General features: G+C 33.9%; 2 protein-coding genes, 1 non-coding gene and 1 pseudogene across 7 annotated transcripts; 2 read left to right on the top strand and 2 right to left on the bottom strand.

Moving 5' to 3' along the window:
* Positions 1-523: 523 nt before the first annotated feature.
* On the bottom strand, positions 524-7,627 carry LOC8267936 (actin-related protein 8). Of its 5 annotated transcripts, none has more exons than XR_007216243.1 (13): positions 7,016-7,626; positions 6,836-6,924; positions 6,614-6,684; positions 6,477-6,544; positions 6,312-6,373; positions 5,925-6,022; positions 5,667-5,748; positions 5,193-5,335; positions 3,648-3,796; positions 3,162-3,295; positions 2,797-2,961; positions 2,481-2,628; positions 524-712 (listed from the first exon to the last, which is right to left on the bottom strand). XR_007216243.1 is itself a non-coding variant. In XM_048375428.1 (13 exons), exons 1-13 carry the CDS (start codon positions 7,342-7,344, stop codon positions 2,582-2,584), a joined length of 1,320 nt encoding a protein of 439 aa, XP_048231385.1. In that variant the 5' UTR covers positions 7,345-7,627; the 3' UTR covers positions 2,245-2,581. The 5 variants fall into 5 exon arrangements, 3 of the variants coding, with proteins under 3 accessions (XP_048231385.1, XP_048231379.1, XP_048231383.1); XR_007216244.1 differs by having other exon boundaries at positions 528-712; positions 2,843-2,961; positions 7,016-7,622; XM_048375428.1 differs by lacking the exon at positions 524-712 and having other exon boundaries at positions 2,245-2,628; positions 7,016-7,083; positions 7,201-7,627.
* A 7,577-nt stretch (positions 7,628-15,204) lies between these two features.
* On the top strand, positions 15,205-21,026 carry LOC8267934 (annotated as a pseudogene).
* A 3,056-nt stretch (positions 21,027-24,082) lies between these two features.
* Positions 24,083-24,154, bottom strand: TRNAW-CCA. The gene has a single exon. It is a non-coding gene; the product is annotated as a tRNA-Trp (tRNA).
* A 153-nt stretch (positions 24,155-24,307) lies between these two features.
* On the top strand, positions 24,308-25,064 carry LOC8267932 (photosystem I reaction center subunit V, chloroplastic). Its single transcript, XM_002531721.4, has one exon. It carries the CDS (start codon positions 24,437-24,439, stop codon positions 24,917-24,919), a length of 483 nt encoding a protein of 160 aa, XP_002531767.1. The 5' UTR covers positions 24,308-24,436; the 3' UTR covers positions 24,920-25,064.
* Positions 25,065-27,274: the final 2,210 nt, after the last annotated feature.

Raw genomic sequence — 27,274 nt, 5'->3', positions numbered from 1 at the left:
CATTGTAATGTGAATATTTTACAATCAATTGTTGAATGATAAGTAATTAATATTTTTTTTTCAAAAGGAAAAAAGTTAAGTATTTAATATTTAGATCATAGAAAAAAATGACATATACTTTCAATTTTGTGTTGCTATTTGTTCAATAATTTAATGTATATATAGCATGAATAAATAAGAAAAATCTGTTCTTTTTAAGGCAAATAAGGAACTTGCATTAAACAGCCCTAGAATGGGCATCTGAGTACAAAATATCCTCCATACTTTCTGAGGAGAAAAAACCCATTGACTTGTTCTTTGCTATCCAGTGAGCAGCTGCATTAGCTCTTGTATCAATAAGGCTAACTCTAGAATTCTCAAAGTATCCCAATACATGATGAATATCAGAGATGATGGGATCTACATCCCATTGCTTCATTCCTGCTGTAAAGGAGAGAGCGTCAGTCACTCTTTTTGCATCTGTCTCGAACAACATCTTCTGAAATCATTCTTCCAAGCCAACACATCCTTGCCTTAGTACAGGGGCTTCTCCAATGGTGGCATTATTATACCTGAACTTGAAGGCTTTTCCCTCTGTCACACTCCCATTCGAGTTCCTCATAATGATTGCTCCCCTCGCAAATTCTTCACCTTGTTTAAAGGACACATCTGTGTTGCATTTGACAAAACCTGCAGGGGGTCATCCATCTTGATCCTGGCTCCAAAATCAAGCCTGCATCAGCAGTAACTACACTCGCTTGTCCATCAGTAGGTTCATCCGTAACATTGGCTATCTCAAGATTGATTTGCTTCTTATTTACTTTTTGGGTATGTGAGAGCTTTTAATTTAATTTAATTTTTGAAAAATTTAAAATTTTATCTTTATGCATTATCATTGTTTTTTTTTCTTCTTTAAGTATCACTAGTGTCTGTATAAAATTCCCTCGAAACTGGGGAGAAATTACAATACAGTTAGCAGGACAATCGGATGAATGAGCCAACTCCGCAAGGCAGTCCGCCGCTTTGTTTGGCATCTCTTCTAACTACAGAAATCGATGCTTGGACCAAGAAATTACTATCCATTATCAGCTTTAATTAATTCCATTCCCAACCTGATATTCTTATCGCCGATTAACCATCTCCAAACTGAATCAGTTTCAGTTTCAAAAGTGACTACTGAAAATGAAAACTTTCAGAAGTGACTATTAATATTCTTACCACAACATATCATTTTGCCATTGTGGTTTCTGCCTATGATGCCCAGATGGGCTCCCGGGAGTTAGTCAGGACTCCAAGCCACATCAGAGTTAAACCTAATTCTATCTCTCCTGTTAAGAGTTAGAGGTAGACATCTGGCTGAGTTGAGGAGCACTCTGGGGCCTGCGTACACTGCCCACCTCGGGTATAAAGTTTTCCCTCAGCTGAAAATTAACTCAATTCTCTTTTTTTTTTTCTCCTGCAATTTTGCACAGGATCAGGGCTTGAGTTGAATGAACCATTGAACAAATACTGAGTTGCGCGCTTCCCATACGAACCAACAGGAATTAGCTAAATCTGTGATGGTATTCTCCCATTAAGCACCCCAAAAAATAGGATGCCACCATTTAACAGACGAAGAAAAACCCAAAATAAATGAGGAAATAGGGATAGCCCAGTTTGCTCAGATACCAGCTTGCTCTACCATGTGGACCAAAAAAAAAAAAACAAAAAACAAAAAGCAGAGCTCGTTCCCAATTTTCTGTCTTCCCCCCATATAGAGCAGGAACAAAGTTTCTTCGTGCAGATTGCTTTGCAGAGGGATTTGTTTTACCAGCATTTACCCACGGAAGACCCATCATCATTTGTTAAGTTCGTACCATGTAACACATGATTACTGATACAACAATAACTTTATGTGTATTATTTTAGTAGTATGAATTATAATCAATACATTGATGTGAGAGGGAATGTATATGGAAGTGGTAGGTGAAACTAGTTACTGTCTTCCTTCTATTACGGCTAAATATTCCAATACCTAATTTAACAATCCAATTGTTCTCCCTGCAAAAACAGTTGTCTTTTTTTTTGGGGGGGGGGGGGGCCTTTATTAACTAGGATGTTAGTAGCAGACAGCACTACTGACATAGGAAACTATTACTATTATGTTTGATTTAGGTATAACGAGAATTATACGAAAGCTATATATATTTATATTGCCTACTGGGCGCAATGGCCTTGCTGTGAAATGGAGACTGGGCAGATGAGAGAGAGAGAGAGAGAGAGAACTATTAAAATAATTCCTTTGCTAGCAAGATATATACAAGCACAGGTGAATCGTTGTAATAGCTCACAATATCTTCAACTTAAATATGTACCAAAAGATGCTTAGCCTCCTCTGATTTTAACGCGCTTAATTTATTATAGAAGATAATCGAGATAACAGTTTATTGGAGAGATAAGAAACGGCAGGAAAGAATTTTGCCACAGCAGAACGAAAAGAATAGTTTAACACAAACTTTTACCTTGTGAAATCTGGGCTTTAATCATACAAGAAAAACCCCTGGAAGGTCTTCCACCTGGGGAAGCCTGTATTTACCATGCCAGTTTGAATCTTGAATTCCGTCTAAATTGTTTCTTTGTCACACACCATGGTCCAGGAAAGGTGCTCAACTGCAATAAAAGACAGACAGGTGAACATGGTATGGGCAGACATAATGGTTTATGACCAATAGCCCCAAAGACAGGTGGACACTATTGTTAGAAAACCTAGCCTATCAAAATTGTTGAAAATCCAAACTAAGTTCTTTTCAGCAAATCTTAATGTAGGATCAATCTTACGGAATCTGCTTCCAGTTTGCATATCCAAGGAGGTAAAGTAGCTTACATTGCTGATAAGCTTTGCTCCAAACCATGCAGTGTCTGCACCATAGGGAGGAGGAATGACTCTTGTTCCATTGCAAATAGATTCAGGAAGAAGTCCATGCAATTCTTTCTCCAGTCTCTCTGAAAGTAAAAGAAAACAGAAGTTGGTACTTTGCCAGTTCCTGTTCACTAATTAAATCAAATTTTTTTTATCCCTTCATCTCATGTCAACTTATTCACTAGGTAAATAATTTCTTTAAACTTTTTCAACTCAATTCGACTTCCATTTATCACAACATAAAGGGGAACAGCGCAGAACTGTCTTTCTTTAATTTATCTACCTGCTAGCCCTGGTAAACATGCAGTCCCTCCTGACAAAACCACAGTCTTATACCAAGAATCGTCAGCAGTCAACTCTGCAGCATGACAGTGGTCCATGCAAAGTGCTACTGCCTGGTGCAAACCCATTGCGCGCCTGTGCCATGTTGCAAATGGATTATTTTAACCAATTGCATATGGTTTACAGATCTTATTGCTAACATTTACAAAAATGAATCTGGTTGTTGTATTGTGAAGAAAACTATACAAAGGAAATAGTTGTATATATAGGTATACATGCCACAATTAGATAATTACCACAAACAAATGCATCATTTTTCATTATTGAATTACTAGGTCTTGTATGTTCTAGGAAGAAACATTTCAAGATGCAAAAAAGATTCCTGTAGAACAAGTTTGGTGATCAAAAGTCATTGAAGAGATATTTCAATTTATGAGCATGCTTTAGCAAAAAAACCAAGGGGTATTTTTGGAATATATGGACTTACACTCCTGCTATACATGGCTGGAATAAGACCTCCCCTGTTTTAAAGCGTTCTTTTGAAAGAGTAAACCATCCTTCTCCCTGGACTTCTAATGAAGCTTGTGTATATTTTGCTAGCTCAGCTTCATAGTCAGCAGCAACATAGCAAAGCTTCTGTATTTCCAAAATTCCAATGGAGCATGGAAAAATCAGAAGGAAGTTGTATTCCATGAATGCTGAATTGCTGATTACACAACAAAAGCAAATTTGTAGTTTTGAACCCTATGTATGCAAAATAACCATCCATCTTCACTTTTCAAATTTAAAATGCAACAACCTATACACTTTCCAACCTTTGACACATAAGAAAATCATTCAAAGGACAAACGGAGCATGCAGACCTTTCAAATTTTAGTCCTGAAAGCTTAGTTTCAGGAACTGAAAGACTGCACAAGGTTGAAGATTGAAAAATGGAAAACTACAAAGATCCTTCAAGAATGTGCAAGAAAAAAAAAAGACATTTTAAGGTGCACTATCTCACTAAATTCGGTTTAGACTTTGACAAATCCATCAGTAATATTACATGGCCTGGCATATATTGGACGACTTAAAAGCATTATGCAGGGAGCAGGAAACCTAGAGACTGAAAGTGCTGTCACTGAGACCAGGGAACCTACACCAGAAACCTGAGAACGAGAACAACTAAAAAAGGAATCCTAGTAGAAGCAAGGCAACTACATCAAAAAGGCCAATCCTTCCTAATTCACGAGCCTCTTATCTATTCTCATTCGATCATAGCGGCGGGGGAACAAGTCAAAATAGAAAAACTCACATTGGGTTTAGGGATAATCAGGCTCGAACTGATGACTTCCACCACGTCAAGGTGACACTCTACCGCTGAGTTATATCCCTCCCCTTGCCCCTATCGAGAAAGAGAACTGACTAATCCTAAGGCAAAAGGCCGAGAAACTCAACACCACTATTCTTGAAGAACCCTTACTCTCAAGTCCGTACTTTCTCATCCCTGATACAAGTGTTTTCAGTCTTATTAAGTTTGGGCATGAACTTTTAACATTCGTAAAAGTTCTGAGCAGTATATTGAGAAAGTGCAATAATACACATGTGAAGCCTAATAGCAAGCTCAGTTGTAGATTTTTCTTTATTTCGTTCTGATGTTAATAATACAAAATAATTATCAAACCTTTTGCTCTTCAAAAGTTTAGACATTCTTATTGATCAGCCATTTCAAAAAGATATCAGCATAGCTAGAATATACAATGCCATTCTTTGTCACCAACTTTGGGTCCATTCATACATTACCACATCCATTTGCTACATTGGGTCATGATCGCACTTGATCACATTAAAAAAAAAAAATCAACAAGATCAAAAGAAAAAGCACAAAATTGTGAATTCTTTTATCAGGCCAAAACAACCTACCAATAAACCTAAATGCTTTGATCTAAGTTAAAGTTGAAACTTTTTCTGAACCTTAAACAGCCCTAAGAAATGAACTGAGCTCTGTGTAAATAACAGAAAAGGTATAGAATGAATCAATACAATTTATTACCTCCTTCAATGTGCGAACGGTGTACAGTGATTCAAAGTTGATGTTGTTCTGTTGCATCTGTTCTCTAAGGAATCCTGTAACCTTCAGTGCTCCCACACCGATGACTTCTACACCCACCTTGCGCATTACTTTGCCATTTAAAACTATAAAACGCAGCAGTCAAAGTGCATAAGTTTCTAAGTCCCCATAATTTTGAAGCCAAAAAGAGACACTAGAGAACAAAGAGTTTAGAACTGTGAAAAACAAAGCATAATACCACTGGCATATGCCAGATGATAGAGTTGGGGCAATGAATGAACAGAAAGAAGAACAAATCAGAAGGAATATACAACATACTTCCTAAGTAAGTGCAGAGGTGATCTTAGCATAAAGAAAATAGACATCATATAATAAGCATTGAGAATGAATAAGGCCTTACGTTCACTTGATTTAATCACAAGACATTTTGGAGGTTAAAATGAGATGATCACTTACTTGGTACAACAGACGTGACTTGGAAACCAATATTAACAGCAATTCCTGAAGTTCGCCGAGCAGCATATAGTGCTAAAGTTGCCTGCGCAACATTGTTATATTAATGCATTAATGTACAAAAATTGGAATGATAAAAGCTGATCTGCTATTTAAATGAGGAACAGTTGGATTTCAGCATTGCGGAACTTAAACGAAAAGAGAAACAAAACACCCATCTCAAGATAATAGATGAATAAAAAGCAACATAACAGAACAAACCTGATTAATAGCACAAACAGCTGGAGCATTCATGTCAAACAGCGCAGAATACATGGCTTCTTTTAGCTGTCGCCTTGATGCTTTGGCACATTCAGTATCTGAAAATGTAAAGAAAAAATACAATCATCAGGAAAATCTATTGGTAATGCACGCACAAATTCTTAACAATATTGGAAAATGCAGTTTTAACCTTAAGTAGCCAAAGCCCCCCCACAATTACATAAGAAACAGATAATTTATAGCCAACATTCATGAATATATGTTGCTACTGTCTGAAAGGCCATCATCAATTTCAGAAAGCAGAATAATAAATCATACAACACAAACGCTATATATTTGCAGAAACTAATTATCTTGCAGAAACTAATGATCTAAGCAGATACTAACCATCATAATGGCAAATTGGAAGGGACACAACAATTGGCTGGGCTGATGGTCTTACCTGCATTCTGTAAAAGATACTATAAGCTTCTCGAAGGTATAAAAATATAAATTAAAAAATCAAACAGATAGCAAAACTTGCATGCACTAACCCTTTGAGGAACAACAAACCTGCTATAAATAGTGGCAAAGAAATGTCTAAGCCTAGAGTACATTGGTGACTCAATGTTACCAAATTCCTGCCCGAAATAAATAAAAAATTTAGTGAAATTGCTTCCATAAAGCAGGGTTAAAAAGCAAATGCTCACCAAAAATGTAGCTGAGCGTCCAGATGGACATGCATACTTGCTCCATCCAAACTTGCAATACCCGGAACCACCTTTTTAACATACATTTTAAATTAAACAAACAATAAAAAAGAAAGATGAAAGAACAAAAAAACTAATCAATGAAGGGTTTCGAGAGCTCGCCAATTCTCATGGCCGGACCGTCCCTGATTGGCTATTCTGTTTAATATGTATGACACTTACCATCAATAATAACACAACCAGGCACTTGTTCCCGCTGTCCATATATTCGCATAAATGATAATTCATTCGTAATATCACCTGCGTATGTCCTGCATACAACATTCTCAATTTCACGGTAATAAATATTTAACCAGTACTTTTACAGCATAGTTAACAACAACAAAAGTGAAGAGAAATTACTGGATTGGGTAACCGGATCGGAGATGAGTTTCGGAAAAGAAAACAGAGTCCCACAAGTCATGATAATTCTGGAGAAAGAAAATCCAAAGGCGATTATCAGATACAATTGATCTCCATGACCTACAAACTACGCTCAATCTCGCTGCGTCTTTTGGTCCCACTAATTTCACTATTTGTAACATTACATCTATTGGTATTCGGTCAAAATCTCCTAGCGAAGCTGTTGACTCTGTATAACTCGATTGATTCGCTGAGTTAGTACTCGAACTCGAGCACGAACTCGATCGGTGCGACACTGACTCCCACACTTTTCTTAGGAGCATCGCCATGGTTGTCGAGCTTTTTCTTTAAAAAGAAAAGGATTTTCCCGGGAAAGTTCTGAGGTTTGGATTACTGGTTTTTAGGAAAACAGACAGGAAACCGGGAAGGTGAGAAAAAGTGTGTGTGTATATGGTGGACTTAGAGAAAGGGAGTGACGGATGATGACGTGTAAATAGAAGATTATGGCACGTGGCGAGAGCTGAGCCGGTGATTGGAAGTTGGTTGGCTCTCATGTTTTTCGTGCGATTACTTGTGTGATCACAAGCGGGGACAGGAAAAAATAATAATACGACCAAACCGACCGAAACTCAAATCGAAAGTGCACTAGAAAATTAATAAGGAAAAATGTTTTACCAAAAAAAGGAAAATTTACAGCCCTAGATTATATATCTCTTTTTCTTTTTTCTCATTGGATATCATTCAAATTATTTAGTCTTTGATTTCTTTTCTTAACAATTAAAGGACCTGCTGGATTAAAAGGTTCAGAAGCCCAAAAGTATTTACAAAGAAGGATCCATACCAACCTACATTTTAAGGGCCTAAGGCCCATAGTAATTTATAATTAAAATGATTTAGAACTAAGGGGATATAACCCAACAAATCCAACATTTCAGGCTGAGGCCTACAAATACTGAAAAAGTATAAAATGGTCCCTAACTTGATACTTTGTATCCAAACGTGTCCTTCTTCTTCCTCCAAAGCACAGCCATCATAGAAAGCCAGAAACCACAAGTCCAATCCTTCTCAAGCACCTAAAAACCTAAGTACCACCTGCTCTAAAAACACAACACCAAAAGCACAAGGAATAAACCATTGAAGCACAATCACCACTAGCTAATGGAATCGACAGAAATAATATGACATTGCCATTGACGATCTAACCACCTCAAAGCTTCCAGCTATAGTGAAACAGAGCATTAGTAAGTTTTGATTTGAAAAGTACCGATAATTACCCAAACTCTATAGAAGAGCCAACAACTCTCCTTCTCCCTTACCCACATCCATGAAAAGGCAAACTCTCACAGGACATTGGCAGGCTCAATAGGCGGACGGTGCCGCACTTCTAAGCCTAGCAAAGGCCGAAAAAAGAGTAACCTTGTAATAAAATAAATAAAATTCCAAAAATTTATATTAATACAAAAATTATAACTAAAATAAAGACAACATAAAACATATGCATGAAACAGAGGCCAATAAGACCACTAGGGAGGTAGCCAGTGGCATGAGCCACCCAAATCGCCTAAAGCACAACCTTAGAATAGCTAGGTAGAGAGAGATGCATAGAGAAAATGCTAAAAGTAAATACCATTTAGTCTTTAATGTATAGAGACATCAATAATATAAGATATTATTTGTAATACTCGGAATTTTACTTTAATAATAATAATAATAATATTAGTGATAATTGATAAATGAGTTTTTATTTAAAGTAATTTTACTTTATTTTTATTTGATTTAATTGGAATAATTTAAATGAAATTTTAATGCTGGACAACATAAGGGAGTTATTTTGTATATCTAATTTGTTTGATTTTTAAGAAATTAATTAAGTAAATTCCTTGGAAAATGAATTATATTTTCAGTCGTTCAATTTTTATCGGATATGAATATATAAATTAATTTCTATATTGAAAGTTATGAAAGAATTAGTAAAGAATATTTTATAAAAGAATTATTGGAGAAATGACATTTTAATTAACTAATGGTGTAAATTTTAATTGGAAAATATTTAGCAAATTGATTAATTAAATTAATTGTGTTAGGATTAAATTGAAAATTTATTTTGGAATAAGGATTAAAAGCACAATTTTATTAATATGGGATTTTAATAAAAATTTGTATGTTTGGTATATTTGTAATTAAATGTGTCGGCAATGGCACTTTGGTAATTTTACATTTAAAAAAGGATAAGTAAGTATTTATATATTTTTAATAATTCTAATTTGGCCCAAATTAAATAGTTAGGGGTTTAATTGAAAAGCTAAAGAAAAGTTGAAGAGTTAATCAGAAATTTTACTAGACGAAATTGTTGGTAATTAAAGAAGTTAAGGGACTAATCGGTAAAGACAAAAAGTTCAGGGACTAAATGCTGATAAGGGAAGAAAGGAAAAGAAAGAAGAAAAGAAAAAGAGAAGAAGGAGATCGGGGAAGAAGGAGAGAGAAGGGGAGGAGGTGCTGCATCCCGGCGGAAGAGCAGGGGAGGCTCGGTTGAAGGTGCAGCGGAGGTCGGCGAGTGCACCGGCAGCGGCGATGGCGGGAGAACGCGAGGAAGCGGCAGCGGCTTTCTTGCCGCCGTTCCGAGCGTTTCCGACATCTAATGGCGACATTTTTGGTCTCAAAATGACCAATGAGTTAAGGGCTTCCTTTTGAGAGTAGCGGTGTCGGCTTTGGTGGCCGGAGGAGGGAGTTCCGATAAGGTGTTGGCAGCCGCGTTTTCTAGCTTTTTCGGTGAGCTTCGGCGAGTTTTGGCTGACCGGAGGACATATCCGGACTCCTCTCAGCTCAAGCTTTCCAATGGCACAGGTTTGGTGACGATCAGACTCCGTTTGAAAATTGACGGCCGAGATCGTTCGTAAATCTCTCCGGATGATCGAGGGTTGGATCGGAAGATCGGAAGCTGGGATCGTCATCAGCGCCTCGTTTCGAGTCCGTTGGTGCGTTCGGATCGTCGATCGGATTCCGACGACTGGAGGCGAGTCGACCGAGCGATCAAGCATCTCAGTAGTTCTCTGGCCCATTAATTTTAGAATTCATTGGTAAATTTATGTGTTTATTGAATTGTGTTAAATATTAAAAAAATATTGTGAGTTAAAGTTATAATATTATAAGGGATATGACTTAAAGTTAAATACCAATGAGAAATTCAAAGTTGGAGCTAAGTGCGAGTGTGAAGGTCATCATTTTCTATTTTTATCTTATAAGATGTAAAGATGGAAGATTAATCATGAAAACTTGACTACCTGATCACAGTTGTTATAAGGTCTTCAAATATTAGTTAGCAACTAAATCTTTTTTAGTAAAAGAGTTTAAACACAAGATCTATAAGAATCCTAACACCAAAGTAAAAGACTTAGTGGCATATGAAGAAATGGATATAAGGTTGATTGTTTCCATACGAAGTTTAAAAGAGTAAAAAGACTGGTGAACATTGAGTTAGAGAGGAATTATAAAGTTGAGTTTGCCTACCTAGCAACTTATGCTAAAGTAGTTAAAAGTACTAATTCTAGCAGTATTGCTAAAATAGATTTATGTAAGGAGTTATTGAAGCAAGGAAGAAGAATTTTATTTATTTTAATGCACTAACAAGGGATCAAAAGGCTGGATGTAGACTTATAGATGGAAGTTTCATTAAAGTAATAGTTAAGGAAATTTTTTAATGACAATTAGGAATGAAAGATGTCAACAGACTCACTTTTATTTAATAAAAAATATAATAATAATGGTTGATTAGGTAAAAATGGTTGAATCCTTAGAAATAAAAAAATGGTTGAATCTTTAGAAATTAAAATTTTTAATGGTGCTTATTTTTTATAGTATATAATCACATAATTTTTTTCGTTTTAAAAAATATATATTTAAAATTATCAAAGAGTGAATCCTTTTTTATATTTTTCTACTATAGCCTCCCCTAAAAGCATAATTGATATATTTTTTTTTCTATTTGCCCATCTGAGTCATCTCGTACTTCAGAAAAGCAGAGGTGAGGTTCGAAGACTGGAATGGATCTACTTGCCCAAGGTGCCAATATAAAGTGGTTCTCTGATGAAATATGGCTCGTGCTTTCTTAGAAGGCAGTTCTGATTAGTCAAACTGAGAGGAGTCGGTTGTTCTCGAAGCCAACATGTTTTTTTAAAAGATATCTCTTTGTAGTAGTGATTCATATCGTAGTCAGCTTTCTCTCAGAGCACAACAAGATCTATTAGTAAAAAAGATGTGAATCAGATGATCAAGATTCGGGCTCTGTATTGGAACTAAGAGTATTACTCTTTTTTTCTAGAGGACAGTTCTTTGAACTCAAATAAAATGAAAGAAAAAACTCATTTAGAGGTTTCTTAGTATAACAACAACAAAAATAAGAAAGAGAATGAGAGTCTAACGAGCTACTATTGGCTTAGATGTAAAAGCATTAATTCTTCTTTTTTTCTTTTGAATTTCTACTTATCTCGTGAGTCGGTTAGTTAATGTAATAGACAAATTTATTAATAGCAATAGAAGGACCTGAATACAAATATCTACCTACTAAAATAGGCATTTAAAGAGTATGACTCTATTGCGGGTCTAGTTTTTATTCAATTTATGAATTAGTCCACTAGTGTTCACTATATTTATAAATTTTTATATATAATAATGTCATATGACTCGATCTGTGGGCCTGTGACCGGCACTAGGGAATGGGTAAGCTTAAGGCCGCCAAATCCCGTAGTAAGCCTGACTATTCACTAACTCAATCAAGTTAAAATTCGGACTCAATCCAAAGCACTAGTTCACAATTAACCTTAACCATCAAATTCTATATATTTAATTCGGTGTGCCAGCATAATTAGACGAGACCCGAATTTACATAAAATTACAACTGACAAGTCTAAAATTTTTACTATGGAGAATCTAAAATTTTACAAATCAAACATACTAAAATCAATTACATCAACCCAATGATGAAGGAGTCGGGTTGCTAGATAAGAACTGCGGGAAGACTAACAATCACCTGAAAATAGTGAAATTGAGACTGTCAGTTTCGAGAGTGAGTTAAAATCATATATCCCAAAAACGAATATAAACACTTCAATAAAACATTTACTTAATTTAAAAAAAAAAATACATGTCATGCTATGCTTTTACAAAATAAAATAAAATAAATTTTTATTTCATACCACAGGACAAAATAAAATAAAATAAATTTTTATTTCATACCACGGGACAGAGTACATCTGCAGAACCCTAAACCCAACGCTAACATCTCGACTCTCTCATTATAACAGAACTAGCGCCTAGAGAGCGAAGCTCGACCAGGGTCCTTAACTCCACTCCGGTCACTTAATTATCACTATCAGTCTTAGCCTTTCGGCTCCCTTACTCCAATAAGACTGGCACCCAGAGAGCGAAGCTCGACCAGGGTCCTTAAGTCCAGTCTGGCCACTTAGGTTTCCAAATAAGCCGGCACCCAGAGAACAATGCTCGACTAGGGACCTTTACTCCGGCAAACTCACTCTACTCAGCCTAGAGAGCAATGCTCGACCATGGTAAGTCTTAAATTTACCTTTTAAATTTACTCTTTTTACTATCTAACTCAGATTCCTACCGGTGTGCACACGGTCCTGATGCAACTCATCAAATAGCATGTTCTACAGTCGTCTCATCCCGAGTCAACACGGAAACACAAAACCATAATGCAGTAAATGAAACATATATGAATAGTGATTAAATAAATAATTAAATAATTAAATTATTTAATCAGAACTATCACGTAAAAATCTTAGCATGATAGGTGAACAGATATATGAATTTAACTCACAGTTTTGACGACCTCCTAGCTTTGCTCCGATGCCTCGAGTGGAACGAGCCGAACTGACAGATTATCTAATCATGGAAAATAATGTAATCAATAACATTGAAATTTGGATTGTTACCATCCACATTATGCCTAACATTTTTTCTTATTTTGCTTAATGATTTATATATTAATGGTTAACCTCTCACATTCATCTTTATCTTATGTGTTTTTTCCTTCAATATCCTCTTCCTAATTTCCTTCACTATCCTTCATATTGTCCCTGTAAATCTTACTAGCCCCATTTACTTCATGCCTCTCACTATAACCTCACTATTCTTATCTCCTTCATGCCTCTCACTAGCCTCATGTGTAGCTAAACTATCCCCATGAAACTCATTACTAGCCCTTTGAAACTCATTCTTTTCAGCCTCATTTCTTCCATATGCACCTCATGAGCCCCTTGAAACTCTATCCTTTTTAAACTTGTCTGTCTCACTGTGCACTTCACCAGCTCCATCACCGAATAGTTCAGACAAATATGGGTCTTTATCAATATCGGCAAATAAGTCCCTAAACTACCCAGTATAATTAAAACCATTTGCTTTACCATCACCAACATCATCACCATCGCTAGCACCTCTGCACCATCATAAGCCAAGTTGGTGAGAATACTCAACTTTTTTTAGTATTAGAATTCTCCAAGTCATTCTTACTTCTGGATATAGTTTCACTTTTTAAGCTTATGATTGAATCTAAATTTATTCAAAGCATGGACTTACTCGACTTCGCCGCATCTGCATCCCATTGTTTTAAATTGAAGGAAACTCAAGATAATTACTCATGCCATGAACAAGTGCAAAATTTGAATAATTATTCTTCATAGTATTATAGCCTCGAATATTTTCAAGATTAAATGAATAAAGATTAGGAAGAGTATTAGAGTAATTTATAAGAGTTAAATATAATATAAATCAATTAATTAGTTTAGATTTAGACAATTATTTCGCTATAAGTGAAAAGGAAAAAAAATATAAAAATAGAGAAAAGCAAAGAAAAGAGAGATAGTGAGAGTGAGGGCGAGGGTGTAGTGATAAGCTACGGTGTTAGTTGTAGAAATGAGTTTTAACTCACTCCATATACACTCATACTTTCCATTTTCATATCCTCCAATCCCAAAATAAAATTATACATGTTTGCATTATCTTCTTGTTCATAGCTTTTATGCAACTACTTATCTTTATCTCTATTCTTTTTTTTTTTTCTTTTAAATGATAAGGAAGAAAGAAAAAGGTCAGCTGAGGTGTAAGTATCATTTTCTTTACAAGCTTATAAATAATAGGCTAAGGTTAATTCCATTTAATTTTAAAATTTAATGAGGGGCTTAGGTAACAGTTTTTAATTAATTTAAGAGCTTATTTGAGCTCAAAAATAGTATTCCTTGAACGGTTATTAAGAGCAGCTTTATCCCATTTCTAAATACAAAAACACCATAAGACTATATTTGGTAGGATGTAATGAAATATATAACGGAATCACTATTAAATTACATGCTTCGTTACTTTGTTTGGTAATAGAAAACTTTTTGATATAATGTAATAATAAATACATCATCTAATCAATATTCTTAATTTGATGTAATGTTCAATATACAAAAAATCTATATAATCGCGATCCTTATAATATATATATATTTACCTTATATTTTATTTCTTATTAATATAATTTAAACCTTTTAATCACCACTAACAACTATTAATTTTAAATAGTTTATTTTAAAATTGTGATTGTATTATATATCCTAATTCAATAAAAAATTATTTTTATAGAATTTGACTTTTAGTGTGAATTCAAGAATTAATTGTAACTTTTTGTATTGGTTAAAATATTTTAAATGGGTTGAATTGATTACTTTTTCTAAATTACTTTATACACTCATTAGAAAATTAAAATATGAACAAATTGACTATTAACTCTAAATTTAGGAGGTAAATTGGCACTTTAATTATTGCACAACCATACAAAAATAGCTTGCGGATAAATGGTAAAGATAAAAATAAATTAAAATATCCTCATTCTCCCTTCCTCCCTTCTTGTCCCTCTCTTGATTTCTCGCGATTAATTCATTCACCGACTTTAGAATAATAGTCATAATATTAATAGCAATAAATATTTTATCGCCAAATAATTATAAACTGAATATAATAATATAAACATCAAATTCACCTTTCTCGCTCATATATTAACAATTTAAATTTGTCCTTTTCTTCTCATACATATCTGAAAACCGGAGGACCCTTCTTCTAACCCCTTAATTGCTCATAGGTAAAAATATTAATAATTTCACTTAATTAATTCTCTCTTTTTTTTTTCATTAATCAATTTGTTATAATGAATTATGTAAATCAATTTTATAGATTTCTCTGATTTTTGTTTATATGTAAATTTAATTAGAAAATTTGCTTTTAGGGATTTATGAAAAAGTCTCAATCTTTTTATCATTACTTGTTTTTTTTTCAAATTCTTTTCTTCTTTTGGGAATATAATTTCAATTAGGATTTTGATGAATTTTGGTTTCATACTCAGGTGAGTATTTCTCTTTATGGTAGGTTTTGTTGTTATATTTTGATAACAATGGAAAAAGAAAAGTAGATTTAATTTTGGTATAACCTAATAGTCATTTGAAATTGAAACTCTCTTATTCTTCGTATTGTAAGAATCTATTGAGATGTTGTAGAGAAATATGAGGAAATTTATCAACTTTGTTATTCATAAATAGAACGGGTTGCATGCTTATATATGATTATATTACCTATTAATTACTACTGCAATTTGTTTCATGTTAGAAATTTGATCATTGTGGCCTATCCTATTGCCATGATTTTTGAGATTTCAGATAATACTGTCTTTCTCTTGTGTGATGACTTACATGGTGTCATTTAGTTTTTCAATGTTATTGAAGGTAATTTGATTTGTTCATGGCTTATAGTTTTAGTTAAGGACCATTAATATGCGGGGAAAATCATAAATAAATCTGAGTTGGTATCTAGAATTATCAATACCTTTAATTTATTTATTCTAATGCATATCCGATAAGTAACTTAAACTTTCGAAGTATTTAAGTTTGTCTCTTAATAATTAGCTCATGTCTTATTTATATTAGGATTTATTTTGAAGTACAATATTGCCATTAGGGTTGATGTTTGATCAATTGGCTTAACTTTGTGTTAGTTTTGTATGGAACTTTTTAGGCAGAATATGTCCTATTACCAAAGGGATGATCCTGAATACATGGCAAATGAATATGAAATGGGAGATGTTGATGATGATATGGAGGAAGAGTTTCATAGTAGAAAGATGGGCTCAGACTTGGATATTGATGAACATGATTATATGGTTTGTGATATGCTTTGAAGAATTTGCACAATTCTTATCTATTACTGTTGTTAAATTAGTTTAATGTAAGGTTTTGCACGTTTTATTTTTGTGTAGAACAATAAAATATCTGACACTTCTGCTGCTGATGCTAGAAGAGGAAAAGACATCCAAGGAATTCCTTGGGATAGGCTTAGGATAACTAGGGAGAAATATAGGCAAACTAGGCTAGAACAATACAACAACTATGAGAACATCCCCCATTCTGGAGAAGCCTCAAGGAAGGTAAAAGCTTCTATTTTCCTTCTATTTTATTTTTTTCTTACTTTTTGTTTCAATAGGCTTATTTTTTATAGTTTTACTGATTTTCTTTGTTGATCTAATGTTTTACAGGATTGCGAAACAACTAAGAAAGGGGGCTTATATTATGAGTTCAGGCGAAATTCTAGATCTGTGAAGTCTACCATTCTTCATTTTCAGGTCAGTGAAATTCAATTTTGCTCTAAATAAGATGCTAATGATATTCTTTTAAGATTTTATTTTCTAGTTATGCACCACATAGTTATTGATAGTGTACCCATGAGGCTCTGCCTCTGCTTGTGAAAGGCAGGCTCTCTTGATAAGATGTATGCCTTAAGTTAGGTGCAAGGCACAGAAAAGGAGCACCTGATTAACATTGTCCTTATATTTGTGTTATTGTTATTATTTTCTGTTACTTTTTAGCAAGCAACCTGTACTATTAATGCAAGAAAAAGAGGTATTATGCTTCGATACACACTATATACAGTATATCAAATTAAAAGAACAAATATGCGAAAAATAAAAAGGAAAATCAAAAGAAAAATATATGAATTTGGCGGATTATTATTTGACTTAGAATGGGATTGCTAGACCTAGTAGAGTTGAAGAGGCAAATATCATGAAAGATTGGTTAAGTGCAAAATTGTCAATATCTAAAGCCACTCAAGTGTTAGGCCTAAAGCGATGGAAAGGCAAAAGCCTCTTTTCATTTGAAGACGGATAATCCTTTTACAGTTGCAAATGAAGAAGATATTAATATTCAAAGAAGTGTATAAGAAAATGAAGAAGAAAAAGAAATGGAAGTGATCAATTTGAATGTAATGAAGAAGAAGAAGAAGAAGATTAAGTTGAGTTCAATCATCAGTTTTATGGTTGCTTTAGGGACTTTTTCTATTTAGTAGGAGCAGGATTATTGTTAGTGTGTTTTTAACATTTTCATTTTGATATTTTCTTTGGATTTAGAAAACAATTCGATGATATGAATATTAGTAGTTTTTTTTGTCTTTTTTGGTTTTATATACATAAGCTTACTTGTCTTATATTTTAGAGTGTAGGCCTTTTCTTTTTAGCCTCATGGCACTCACATAGGTCAGACGCCTATATTGTGCGGTAGGTTCTAGAATAGGATTAATTCTCCTTGCTGTTTTAATAACCATGGTCTGCTGATTTTTCCTTTTAGGAGCACTAACCTCTCATTGACATATGCCATTATATGAACAATGCTCCAATTTATGTTTCAGGAGGATCTTGGGCCAGTATGAATTTGATCTTCTAGTTTATTTGTAAAAATGAGAATAGTCACAAAGCTTTTACTTTAAATGAAAAAAGAAAAGAAAGGAACTAGGATGTTAACCAAATTAGAGAAGTAATTTGTCTACTGCAATATGAAGCATCAAATGTGTATGCCACACTTTTGTTTCCTCATTCATGATTTATGTTTTCGTCTATTCACTTAGCTGAACAGAATTCTTTAAATTAACATGCAGCTCTCTCTCTCTCTCTCTCTCTCTCTCTCTCTAAATTAAGCACCAAACTTTATATTTCTCAATAGATTGGTCAGTTTTGGAAAATAAACTTTAATCTCTGTGATAGATCTACAATTATTTTTCTTCAAATATGCAGTTGGGCTGTACATAATATAATTTTTGGCTTGTGTATTTGTATTAACTTGCCCTTTAAATTTAGATGGCTTTATTTTCTAAAGGAAGCTTTATGCCTTTTATTGGCTTTTATACATATTTTAAGTAATTAGCTCATTCTATTTGATGTATGGTAATGCATTATTATGTAATGTCAATTATCAATATAAGCATATATGTGGATATTTGACAGCTTGCAGGCATATATGCCATAATAAAACATTGTGTACCGTTTAATTGACTGAAAACATATATGGCTTATGGTGCAGTTAAGGAACTTGGTTTGGGCATCCACAAAACATGATGTCTACCTTATGTCTCATTTCTCGGTTGTTCATTGGTCTTCGTTAACATGCAGTAGGTCTGAAGTTCTTGATGTTTTAGGACATGTTACACCAAACGAGGTGAGTCAATAGTATGATATTTTACCTTTGGACTTAAATGTTAGTTCCTAAATTATATACTTTTGTGCAGCTTACAAATTTTTTTTATTTACAGAAACATCCTGGAAGTTTGGTGGAAGGATTTACACAAACTCAAGTTAGTACGCTTGCAGTAAAGGACAAACTGCTAGTTGCTGGAGGATTCCAGGGAGAACTAATTTGCAAGGTAATTTGAAATACTTGCATTTATGTTTTGTGCTTTTTCTTTTTATTAATTCAAGAACAGAAGAATTGAAGCTATTTTTGTGATTGGGTAAAGTAGTGGCAGCATTTCAAATGTTACTTTCTCAGTTTTTGTAACAATTAATGACGTCTACAAAATTATACTAAAACAAGAATGAAAGTATTGTATTTAAGGAAAGTGTATGGCTTAGACTTATGGTAACTGTTATCATGTCTGTGATTCTCACTGTTCTAGAAACTGTTATATTGGTTTTTGCTAACTAAGAAATCAAGGCTAATGATCATTCTTTAGTGGGACGCAGCATTTAGATCGACCTGGAGTAAGCTTCTATTCTAAGACAACTTATGATGATAATGCTATTACAAATGCTGTTGAGATCTATACCAGTCCTAAGTATTTATCTTTCCTTATGTTGTTGGCATAACTATTAACCTATTATATGAACCTAACTGGACTTTGATTTCTTAAATTCTCAGTGGAGCAATTCACTTCACTGCTTCAAAGAATGACACTGGAGTCAGAGATTTTGATATGGAGAAATATAAACTCTCTAAGCATTTCTGTTTTCCCTAGCCAGTGAATGTGAGTTCCTCATACAGTATCCAGCTTAGTAATCTGAATCAGTATATATTGCATTTTGCACTTATGAGCTGTAAATAATTTTATATGGATAATTCTGTCGTTGAATGTGATAGAATTTTTCATTTTCTCTAAGTTGATATCCAAAAAGTAGTATTGTCTTCTGCAAAGTGTTATGTTATCTTGACAAAATAATTAGCTTTTGTGTTGCAGTGGTTAAGTTTAAAGCATATTTGATTGCAGGGAAGTAGAAATGCCATAATTTACATGAAATTGAGTTTTTTGGCAAACCATCCATCTAACCCCATTGTTTTATTTTTGTGATAGTAGGAAATGTATGATTAAGTGGATTTGATCATGAATTATACATGAGACATGGGTATTTCTATGCATCATTGTGGCCGCTACAAAGTAATTAAACCATCAACTGATACGTCGTTGTTATGCTTAACTTCTTAACTAATTCTATAGGTGTCTGAAATGGAGCTTGCAATATATATATAATGAAAAGACATTTTTTCATTGTTCTGACACCATTGCTTTATACTTTGCATGATCCTCCAATATTGCATTACTGAATAGTGTCCTATGTGGGTAGGCATGATTACCAAGATTTGTATTAAGGGAATGATTATGTAGATATTGTCTTGATATAGAATAGTTCTAATGATAACTAGAAACAGTTGATACTAATTGCTAAACTTTTGGCCATGCCCACAGCATACTTCTCTAAGTCCTGATGGCAAGCTTCTTACAATTGTTAGAGACAACCCAGATGGTTTATTGGTAGACTCTAGTAGTGGAAAGGTAATTCTTGTTTTCTTCTTCTATATAGTGTTTACACTCCGATTTTACGTATTGAAATTTATACCAACTTTAGACTTTTGAAGTTTTCAAAGAATGCAAGTGGTTATTTAAATTTTGAGTCTTTGCAGATAGTGAGGCATTTGTCTGGGCACTTGGATTTTTCATTTGCATCAGCATGGCATCCTGATGGTGTTACTTTTGCCACTGGGAACCAAGACAAAACCTGTCGTATTTGGGATCTACGGAATCTATCCAAGTCGGTTGCTATTCTGAAGGGCAATCTTGGAGCAATTCGATCTATTCGTTTCACATCTAATGGGCAGTACATGGCAATGGCTGAACCAGCTGACTTTGTGCATGTCTATGATGTAAAAAGTGGGTATGAGAGGGAACAAGAAATCGATTTCTTTGGTGAGATATCTGGTGTATCGTTCAGTCCTGATATAGAGGCTCTTTTCATTGGAGTGTGGGATCGCACATATGGTAGTCTCCTGGAATATGGTCTTCGCCAGAACTACTCATATCTTGATTCTTTCTTTTGAGTTGAATGAGCAACCTGCAAATAAGTGCGATTATGTTGTTGCGTACTTGGTGTAATTAAAAACCCGATACAACCAGGTTTAGGTGTACATGCAAGGTTCAGATGTAGGTTCTTATGTGGTTTTCATACTTTTGTTTTTGTTTTCTTTTTTTCTTTTGTTGAAGCTCTTATAAGATGTGTGTAGAAAGGGGAATGTACAGAAGGCTAGAAAGTGTCTTTTATGTGAGGAAAAGAAAGTTGCAATTGGAGCTTTACTCTGTGTTTGTGTAAGTATGGAAATATTTGTGATTGGTTGTTTTATATCCAAGGATTATTTCTCTTTGTTCACAACAAGTGTTTAACATGATTGGTCTTTGTTGTTTTGCCTTTGAAAAAAAAAAGTTTGGTCTTGAAATTTAATTTACTTTGCCTAAACGAATTCGAAAGAAGCTTTTTATGTGTTTTTTTTTATTTGACGTGATAAATATTAGAGAATCTCTTAAAAATACTTTAAAATTAATAAAATAATATCATTTTTACTGTGTAAGTTTTTCTTCAAAAGAAAAGTTTAAGGGTTAATTGGAATTTTTACAGGATGAAATTGTTAGTAATTAAAAAGTTGAGAGGCTAAATGGTAAAGAAGAAAAGTTCAGGGACTAATTGCCAATAAGGAAGGAAAAGAAAAGAAAGAAAAAGAAAGAGAAGGAGAGAGGAGCGTCGGGGGGGAAGAAGAGAGAGAGGAAGGAGGACCTTCAGCCATCCATGATGAATGGCGAAGGAGGCCCGGCCCGAGCGAGGTGGCGTCGGCTAGAGGTGCGGTGGTCAGCGGTGAGTGCAGTGGCAGTGGCGGCAGCAGCTACGGGGGCCGATGAGTGGCGGAAAGCGCAAGGAAGAAGAGGCGGTTGTCGGCGCCGTTCACGGCGTGTCCGCTGGCACCAAGGATGGCGATCGGCTTGTCGGAGAGTGAGCTTCCTTTTGGTGGCAGCGACGACACAAATGGTGGTCGGAATAAGAAGATCCGATGAAGTGAGGAAAGTAGGGGCAACCGCGTTTTCTGGCTTTTCCAGTGAGGGATGGATGATCGAAGGGCATATCCGGACTCTCCTCAGCTCAAGCTTCCCAATGGCACCGGTTTCATGGCGATCGGACTCCATTTGAAAATCGACGGTCGAAATCGTCCGTAAATCTCTCCGAATGATCGAGGGTCGGATCGGAAAACCTAAAGTGGGAATCATCATCAATGCGTCGTTTTGAGTACATTAATGCGTTTGAATCGTAAGTATATTTTCAATATCGAAATAGAAAGGATCCAATTCTAGCAAATTTCAAGTCCAAGAATAAGGTTTGGTCAATCAGACTTCGGCGGCTGGAGGCGAGTCGACCGAGTGATCAAGCGTCTCAGTAATTTTTTTCTCTGGCCCGTTGATTTTAGAATTCTTTGGTAAATTATGTGTTATTGAATTATGTTGAGCATTAGAAATATTGTTAGTTAAAATAATTATTTGTCGGACTGTCTACTTTTAGTCGTCAATTGTGATGTGGGGCGGAGTCGGAAAAAATAGTGAAGTCTTGGAGACCCGACTCCTGTTAAGAAAATTATTGAATATTTGAAGTGTTTTCTGGCAGGTCCTGGACCGTTTTACGGGAGGGTAAATGTCCATATTTTATGGGAGGTTCTACGAATTTTCGTAGAATTTACCTGAGTCGAGATTTTTTTAGACAGTCAAACCTAGGAATCTAGACCTAGGATTAATTGTCAAATGTTTCAACGTTATTGATAAATTATTTTTCATGATTAGATAATCCGTCAGTTCGGCTCGCTCCACCCGCGGCAACGGAGCAGAGCTAGGAGATCATCAAAGCTGTAAGTTAAAGTCATATGTCCATTTACATGTGTTATGCTGAGACTTTACAAAATAATTTTGATTACATGATTTAATATTTTAATAAGTTATTTTAATTGCTATTTATATAAGTTTCATTTTCTGCATTATAATTTTGTTGTTTCGTGTTGACTCGGGATGGGACGACTGTAACACTTGCTATCGATGAGATGCATCGGTATGAATCACAGACATAACATAAATGGGTAAAGGTTTGTAAATTTTAAAAGGGTAGATTAGGAATTGCCTTAGTCGAGCATTGCTCTCTGGGCTGAGTAAAGTGAGTGTGCCGGAGTAAAGGTTCATGGGCGCCGACTTATTTGGAAACCTAAGTTACCATACTAGAGTTAAGGATCCTGGTCGAGCTTCCATCTCTGGGCGCCAGTCTTATTGGAGTAAGAGAGCCGAAAGGCTAAAAGTGTTAGTGATAATTAAGTGATTGAACTGGATTTAAGGACCCTAGTCGAGCTTCGCTCTCTGGGCGTCAGTTCTGTTAGAATGAGAGAGAGTCGAGATGTTTAGTATTGGGATTAGGGTTCTGCTGAGATACTCCGTCCCGTAGTAGGTGAAAGTTATTTTTATTTAACCATAGCATGATATGTTTATTTTTGCATGACTTAATATTTATTTCAAATTAAATAAATGTGTTATTGAAGTGTTTGTAAATATTTTTGGTTATATGATTTTAACTCACTCTTAAGACTGACAGTCTCAAATTTACTGTTTTTCAGATATGTGATTGTTAGTCTTCCCGCGGCTCTTATCCAGCAACCCGACTCATTCATCATCGGGTGATGTAATTGATTTGGTATGTTTGACTTGTAAAATCTTAGATTCTCCGCAGTAGAAGTAATAGATTTATCGTTTGTAATATTATGTAGTTTCGGGTCTCGCCTAATTCTTCTAACAGGCCGGATTAATTATGTAGAATTTAATAGTTAAAAAATTGTAACACCAGTGATATTAGATGAAATGTAATTAAGTTAGTGAGTGGTCAAGCTTACTATGGGATTCGGTAGCCTTATGCCTACCCATTTTCTAGTGTCGGTCACGGGCCACAGATTGGGTCGTGACAGTATAAATTGATCTTTTGCTATTGTAATGAATATCATGTGGAAAGCAAAAATGCAAAGAGAAAATATTAATAGATTCATTAGATGAGAAGTAAAAAAACCAAAGATTGGACACTATTTGCCAGAATAGAAATATGTAATGATTTCATTATATTTGTCACAAAACTTTCTGATTGAGTAAATTTAAAATTGTAATCTAAATAATAAGTTATTATCTATTAGTAAATCATAGTGTAATTTAGTTAATGACAGATTATACTATCTACAGATTTCTTTTATTTTATAGTAATACTATATTTCTTTTTGTTGAATCCAAGAGGTGTTTAATTCATTAAATGGAGTTGGAATAATCCTGTTCCTATTATTATTGGGAAATTACTATTACGACAAAAAGCAGGGTAAGGAAAAAGAAAAAGAAAAAGAAAAGGCTAAGTAAGATCCGGAATTCAGGAATTGAACCCGACGTGAATCGAACACGCAACCTTCTGATCTGGAGTCAGACGCGCTACCATTGCGCCACGGATCCCTTCGATGTTTTTTGTTGCTAAATATTATAATTATAGTTTATGTTGTTGGCATTTGGAGCCAGGAATCTCTAATCCAAAAATAACCAATAAAGCAAAGCCAACTCATTTTTTCAAAATCTTATTCTATCATTCCCATCCTCACAACTCTAACTTCTCAAATATTTGATATCTTTTATCCACCACAACCCCAATATCCCCATCATCATTTCAATAATCCATCTCCCAAAAGCAATTCTCATCACATCCCCATTCATTAGCCGCCACCACCCACCCAAAAAAAAATGGCAACCTCCACCTTGTTCTTCACCCCCACCATCCAAAACCACCACCACCACCACAATCTTTCCCCGTCCAGCATCTCATTCCAAGGCCTCAGACCTCTGAGCACCAAGGCCAAAACCTCCCTCTCCAAACTCACCGCCAGCACCAACTCAAGAAGGAACTTTGCTATCAAAGCTGAGCTCAGTCCACAACTGGTCATAAGCCTAAGCACCGGACTGTCTCTCTTCCTGGGTAGGTTTGTTTTCTTCAACTTCCAAAGAGAAAACGTCGCCAAACAAGGGTTGCCTGAGCAAAATGGAGTCACCCATTTCGAGGCAGGAGATGTTCGTGCCAAAGAGTACGTCAGCCTCCTCAAATCCAATGATCCTGTTGGTTTCAACATTGTTGATGTTCTTGCTTGGGGCTCTATTGGCCATATTGTTGCTTACTATATCTTGGCTACTGCCAGCAATGGTTACGACCCCAGCTTCTTTCCTAAATAAACCATTATTCATGTTCTTGATTTACTTTGTATAGTGTTGCTAGCTTTTTTTCTTTCTTTTACTTCTGGAAAATCTTAAGTTACTGCTAATGTCTTTTTCTTGCATGTAATCTTGAACCTTGTTTTATTGCTCTGCGATTTTTCTATTTGATGCCTTGTTGTTAGCTATATATTTGATCATGCTGGAATCTTGATTTAGATGGCCGATTTATCTTCAATTTCTTTTAATTTAATAAACCATCAAATAAAATCTTTGTAGTTACTTTTTAATTTAGCTAATGTAACTTGATGAATTACTTTGAGAAATATTTGACCCTAGATTTCTAAAAATCTGATTTATATGATTTGTTTTGATAAATTTATAACAGAGTAAGAGATCATCTAAAAGAAACTTCAAAATTTGAATTATTATAACAATTTGACCAAATTATAGTATTTATGTTTGATAATCATGTTTAACTTAATTTGGCAAATCTCACTGCAACGTGGCTTAATTTAAATCACCTTTTTTTAGGTGTTGTGAAAAAAATGATTTAAAATCATTGTTATTCTGTTTTATAACTTTTATTATCCAAAGATGTTAGACTTACTTAAAAAGTTAATTTAAAAAAAAACCTGTAATTACTAAATTTAAAAGGTATTACGTTTTTTTAGAACAATTTCAATGATTAGTATCAAATAAATCTTTAATACTTAAATAAGTCTTTTAAAATATTTGTAAGGATTAAAATAATATTTTATAAAAATTATAAACACTTCATAAAAGATTGAAAATATATCTCCAAGAGTTAAATCCACTAAATTAAATTTTTTAAGTGCGAAGTTCTCTCTGAACTCATATTCAATAGTCAAATATATCAATTTTAATTTGTTTAGCAAATAAATTTTAATTTTAATTTTTTAAAATAAAATAAAAATAAATTTTAGATTCTAATTGGATTATAAAAATTAAAAAAATTATTTATTTTATTAATTTACTAATATAATATCTAGTGACGCATTATATAAGAGTGTGTTTAGCAAAATCTAAAATTCGGGGGTTGTTAATGAGACAAATATTATTTTTAATTTTTATAATTCAATTAAAAGTTAAAAATTTAATGTTATTTTATTTTATTAAAAAGTTTAATTTGAGTGTATTTGATCCTTGGATACAAGTTCAGTGGACTATTACTGAAAAAATTAAATTGGATCTATTTAACCATTAAACATAAATTCATGAGGCTATTTGCTAAAAAAGTTTAAATTAAGTAGATTTAACTTTTATAAATAAGTTCAGAGGCAAATTAACCCTTTGTTGAATAATAATAAAAATTTATTAGGATAAGTGTTAAATTGGGTAAAAAATTAGTTCAGGTGCCAACTGACTAAAAGTTACAAAATCATCATTCTGCGTATGCATTTGGCTAATAACTTAAGTCGGGCTTGTTGTGTATTGAGTCGGCATATCCTATGGTTAATTTTACTTGCAGCCCCTGAATAGATGTGTTTTCTTTATATATATATATATATATATATATATATATATATATATACTTTTTAACCTTTCATATCCCTTTTAAAGAACTCTTTATTTTTGTTTTTTTTTTTAATTTTAAAAGTAATTTATCTAGTTTCATTTAAAATTCATTAAGACATTGATATTAGAAATGTGAAAAATACAAAATTTTAGAATAAAAATAATGAGGAAAAGTATGGTGATTTTGTGTTCTTTTTAATTACATATGTGATTTAATTAATAATAATTCATACTTTTAAATTATAAGCGATTTCTAGTATATGTATTAATACTGTCAACTTATTCTGACATGACGATTCAATTTAGTTGTGATTATAGTTGATGATAGGTCTCATTCAACTTGTCACAACTTAGTCTTATACTATTTGGGAGAGTTTTTTAGGGGAAAATTTATATATTGATGGATAATTATATAGTCTAGTTTTAGAAATAAAATTTGGTATAGTTTTGGAGCTTGAGAAATATAGTTTTTAATTTCTGAATAAATTGTGTTAAAGCTTTTTGACTAAGTTCGTGAATATGAGATTAATTAGAATTAGTGAGAATTTTAAGAGGAATTTGAACATGTTCTTCTTGATATTTGTAGGTCTTAAAGTATAGTTTATTAGACAAAAAGTTTTATATCAATTCGAGGTGTATAGAAGACACATTGACCGAAATACTTAAGCATGTTCAAACTATCACGATCGGATGAACAATAAAATACTTTAATTTTTTGAAATATAAAAATAGATGATTTTGGAATTTCTCAAAACATAAAGTTATATTAAATTGATCAAAATTTCTAATAGGAAACTCGATTCATCATTTGAAATAGCATAAGATTTTAAATTTTGA

Source organism: Ricinus communis, chromosome 1 (genome assembly GCF_019578655.1).
Source record: "Ricinus communis isolate WT05 ecotype wild-type chromosome 1, ASM1957865v1, whole genome shotgun sequence".
NCBI lineage: Eukaryota > Viridiplantae > Streptophyta > Magnoliopsida > Malpighiales > Euphorbiaceae > Ricinus > Ricinus communis.
Note: the sequence above shows the minus strand (reverse complement) of the source record. Positions and strands in the feature narration are given on the sequence as shown.